At 55.5% G+C, this 4,746-nt stretch overlaps 1 protein-coding gene across 1 annotated transcript; it reads left to right on the top strand.

Annotated features, from left to right (window-relative positions):
- The first annotated feature begins 210 nt into the window (after positions 1 to 210).
- LOC119289040 (probable methyltransferase PMT26) lies at positions 211 to 3,679 on the top strand. The gene is made up of 3 exons (XM_037568477.1): positions 211 to 410; positions 511 to 3,047; positions 3,140 to 3,679. Exons 2-3 carry the CDS (start codon positions 589 to 591, stop codon positions 3,363 to 3,365), a joined length of 2,685 nt encoding a protein of 894 aa, XP_037424374.1. The 5' UTR covers positions 211 to 410; positions 511 to 588; the 3' UTR covers positions 3,366 to 3,679.
- The last annotated feature ends 1,067 nt before the right edge of the window (positions 3,680 to 4,746 follow it).

The raw sequence follows: 4,746 nt of genomic DNA, 5'->3' as shown, positions 1-4,746 counted from the left end.
TTTGGATAATGATTATCATGTTTTATTCGTGCATTTCTGTCCCTATTATATGCCCAAATTTGGATCGGAAAACTGAAAGTATGGATTTGAAATGTTGGTGAAGTTTTTTATGTTGAAACCTGAAAAGCTTGGCTTATTTGAAAAGCACATGCACATACAGGACACTGGTGCTGCATGCGGAAGCAACGAAACCGGGGAGTGTCCTCCACTTGTCTCCCCTCACTCCCCGCTTAACGCTCCCTTCCCTCCGTCCGAGCTCTCCTCCCCTTGAAAGCCACGCAATTATTCCGACAGCCCAAGAACAGGCTAACGCCATGCATCCATGGTCTTGTTGCTAGGTATTGAAGTGACCGGGAGATCATTGCGGGCCAGTGTTCCTGATCAGGAGAAATCGTGCCACTAATTTCGAGGTATTATGGATGGTTACACACATTGTCTTCCCTTTGCTTAGTTTCCTGAAATTTTGCTGTTCATCGCCATGGCGGCATTTTGAATGCTGTGGTGTTTCAGGATCTGACCTCTGCGTGCGGGCAGAGGGTGAGGAAGCATATATGAACGGAGTTGCATGAGGTGAAGGGGGACGAGACGATGGCCCTGTTCGATCGGAACCAGAGGCAGCGGTCGTCGCTCTTCTCGACGGCGACCGTCGTCGTCTTCGCAGTGCTCTGCCTCGTCGGCTTCTGGATGGTCTCCCCTCCGTCGCCGGAGGCCGTCCCGGCGGCCACGGTGACGGCGTCCACGGCGGACGTCAAGAAGGCGGCGGAGGCCGTCGTGAAGGAGAAGGAGGAGGACCGCTCCATCGACGCCACCAACAACTTCAAGCAGGACAGTGCCAACGTCGTCGCGGAGGCCACCACGGCCGCTGTGGAGGCCGAGAAGCCCACCGTGGACGCCAAGGGCGGCGAGGCCGACGGCGAGAAGCCGGCGTCCAAGAACCAGTCGTTCGATGACGAGAACGGCAGGACGGAGGGCGGGGAGCTCGTGAAGCCGGAAACCGCCGAGACGGACGGCGCCGCCGCTGCCGCTGCCGCCGTGGCTGCTTCCCAGGGGAAGAGCGTGGAGGACACGGTGACAGACGTGAAGGAGCAGGCTTCTACCGACACCAAGGAAAGCGCAGGCAGCGGCGGTCAGGACGCGAACACTGAGAAGTCGCCGGCTGACACCAAGGAGAGCATCGTCAGCCAGGAGGAAAACCCGAAGGAGGCCGCCGGCGGCGGCTCTTCAAAGAAGCAGACCTTCGACGACGAGAACGGCAAGATGGAAGGCGTCGACGTGGTGAAAGATGACGGCAACAAGACGTTCATCTCAGAGGACAATGCCAAGCCAATCATGGAGGAGACGACCACCGCCGTCACGGACAAGACGGAGGACGCGGCGGCGGCCGTGGTATCGACCGAAGCCTCCGCCGTCACTAATCCCGACGATACGAAGACGTCGGACGTTGTCGAGGAAGAGCAGAAGCTTCTTCCGGAGACTCTGGAGAACGGGCAGGCGGAGCTGCTGATGGAGCGGGCGGCGCAGAACGGGTCGTTCACGACGCAGGCGGCGGAGTCGACAAACGAGCAGAAGACGCGCGCCGAGAAGAAAAAGAATAAGAAGAAGAAGAAGAAAGCGGCAAGCAAGGCGGAAGCGGAAGCGGAACCGGAGGCGGCGGTGTCGTTGCCGGCGCACGTCTGGAAGCTGTGCAACACGAGCACAGGCGAGGACTACATCCCGTGCCTGGACAACGAGGCCGCCATCAAGAAGCTCAAGACCGACATTCACTACGAGCACCGGGAGCGGCACTGCCCCGCCCACCCGCCGACGTGCCTCGTCCCGGCGCCGCTGTCCTACAAAGATCCCATCCGGTGGCCAGTCAGCCGCAGCAAGATCTGGTACCACAACGTTCCGCACACGCAGCTGGCGGAATTCAAGAAGCGTCAGAACTGGGTGAAGGTCTCCGGCGAGTACCTCACGTTCCCCGGCGGAGGCACGCAGTTCAAGACCGGCGGCGCGCTGCACTACATCGACCTGATCCAGCAGGCGTTCCCGGAGGTGGCTTGGGGCCGCCGGAGCAGGGTGGTGCTGGACGTGGGGTGCGGCGTGGCCAGCTTCGGCGGGTTCATGTTCGAGCGGGGCGTGCTGACCATGTCGTTCGCGCCCAAGGACGAGCACGAGGCGCAGGTGCAGTTCGCGCTGGAGCGCGGCATCCCGGCCATCTCCGCCGTCATGGGCACCAAGCGGCTCCAGTTCCCGAGCAACGTGTTCGACATAGTCCACTGCGCCCGGTGCCGAGTCCCCTGGCACATCAACGGCGGATTGCTCCTCCTGGAGGTGAACCGCCTGGTCCGGCCCGGCGGTTTCTTCGTGTGGTCCGCCACCCCCGTGTACCAGAAGCTCCCCGAGGACGTGGAGATCTGGGGCGAGATGGTGAAGCTGACCAAGGCCATGTGCTGGGAGATGGTGGCGAAGACCAGGGACACCATCGACCGGGTGGGCCTCGTCATCTTCCGGAAGCCGATGAGCAACCATTGCTACGAGACACGGCGGCAGACGGAGCCTCCGCTGTGCCACCCGTCCGACGACCCCAACGCGGCGTGGAACATCTCGCTGCGGGCGTGCATGCACCGCGTCCCCACCGACCCGTCGGTGCGCGGGTCGCGGTGGCCGCAGCAGTGGCCGGAGCGGGCGGAGAAGGCGCCCTACTGGCTGAACAGCAGCCAGGTGGGCGTGTACGGGAAGGCGGCGCCCGAGGACTTCGCGGCGGACTACGCGCACTGGAAGAAGGTGGTCCAGAACTCGTACCTGGCCGGCATGGGCATCGACTGGAAGAGCGTCCGGAACGTGATGGACATGCGGGCCGTGTACGGCGGGCTGGCGGCGGCGCTGCGGGACATGAACGTGTGGGTGATGAACACGGTGAACATCGACTCGCCGGACACGCTGCCGGTGATCTACGAGCGGGGCATGTTCGGGATATACCACGACTGGTGCGAGTCCTTCAGCACCTACCCTCGCTCCTACGACCTCCTCCACGCCGACCACCTCTTCTCCAAGCTCAAGGCCAGGTTGGCATTCCACCCTCTACTACGCCGTCGGACTGATCGCCATTGGACTGATCGCCATTGGACTACAACTAAGAAATTTTTGGGTGTGGTAGGTGTAAGGTGTTGCCGGTGCTGGTGGAGGTGGACCGGATCCTGAGGCCGAACGGGAAGCTGATCGTGCGGGACGACAAGGAGACGGTGGACGAGATCGTGGAGGGGGTGAGGTCGATGCACTGGGAGGTGAGGATGACGGTGTCCAAGCGCAAGGAGGCCATGCTCTGCGCGAGGAAGACCATGTGGCGGCCCACGGAAATCGAGCCGGGGCCGCCCACAAGATAACCTCACCTCGCCTCGCCAGTGATCGGAGTTAACAGCTAGCGCGCCACTCGCGAGTAATTCGTCTGATTGATTGGCTGATATAGGTTTCAAAAAATAAGCTTGTCTAGATGAAGATGAAGTGCGTACATAGGTTCTGTTGGGTCGGCCGGTGTCTAATTAGTTCTTCTTTCTAAGGTTTTTCCTCCAGTGTGAATTGCCATCTGTTGTATTGCGATGGAATAGTACGTAGGTGTATGTGTGGCATGTTTGTATGTATGTATGCTATTGGGAACCAACACTTATATGACTTATAATCTAATACATAGCTAAGAGATTGATCCCCACTTAGTTACACCCTACGGTTTCTCTGCTCTCCTATGATTTTTATCGGCTATCTGCTTATTGGCGCACCTCTCCACGGTTCTGTACACTTCACTTTCGGTAATAGATTTCATTTACCGCAACGGGCCTACTAAAAATCAGTCTATTGAGATTTAACCAAGTCTCAATCAACCATGCAGCATTTTGTGCCATCATTTGCAACATTTTTTTTCTATCGGTCGCAACATCCATCTTGCTGGTTGTAGCATGTCTTCCCTCATTGGTTGTAGCACGTCATCGCATCGGTTGCAACATCTTTCATTGACGGTTGTAGCATTTCAGTTAGAACGGTTGTAGCATTTATTGTTGTTGCTTGCAATACAGTTGCAACATTTTTTCGCCGCCGTTTGTAGCATCCAACCGTGCAGATTGTAGCAAAAAAAAAACACACTCACGTCACTCGATTGAGACTTCGTTAAATCTCAGTCGACTGAGTTCTAGACACACCCTTATCATAAACTCTCGGTTTATCATCGCCCGCTTAATCCGAACCCTTCACCTTTCATATCAACCACAACTTCATGCCACCGATCACAATTTTCATTTCCATGTATCTAGTTGAAATGTTTACATAATTTTGGAACGGGTCTTTTATGAGTTTGCATGTGCATATATTCAGTAGGCTCTTCATACCATTGCGGCCTGAAAAGATGGAACTTAAGTTTGTTAGCTAGCAAAACTGACTAGTTTCATAGTCGATTTGCTGCGTGGAAACTCTGCGTGACAAGTTGCACGTGTGCTTTCTCAATATTGTCTCTAATTCTTAATCGTATTCTTACTAAAAACTATGGCATATATTTATGTTTTGCATCAAGATATTTTATGATTTTCTTTTCTTCACAAGGTTACAGTTTTGTAAACGATATTGCTATTCTCTGATGAATAACACTGTATTTTTGTCAGAAAAGTACTTTGCACAAAGGTACATGACTTCTGATAGTCTATTAGTACTTAGTAGTGACAGAGCCACAAAAAATCCTTGGGGAGAGGGGAGCTGTAATATAAACCTCCCCCAAAAAAT

Source organism: Triticum dicoccoides, chromosome 4A (genome assembly GCF_002162155.2).
Source record: "Triticum dicoccoides isolate Atlit2015 ecotype Zavitan chromosome 4A, WEW_v2.0, whole genome shotgun sequence".
NCBI lineage: Eukaryota > Viridiplantae > Streptophyta > Magnoliopsida > Poales > Poaceae > Triticum > Triticum dicoccoides.
Note: the sequence above shows the minus strand (reverse complement) of the source record. Positions and strands in the feature narration are given on the sequence as shown.

Coding starts and splice junctions, on each gene's coding strand:
- LOC119289040 (XM_037568477.1), top strand. CDS start 589: ATGGCCCTGTTCGATCGGAACCAGAGGCAGCGGTCGTCGCTCTTCTCG. Junction 3,048..3,139: donor TTCTCCAAGCTCAAGGCCAG/GTTGGCATTCCA, acceptor TGGGTGTGGTAG/GTGTAAGGTGTTGCCGGTGC.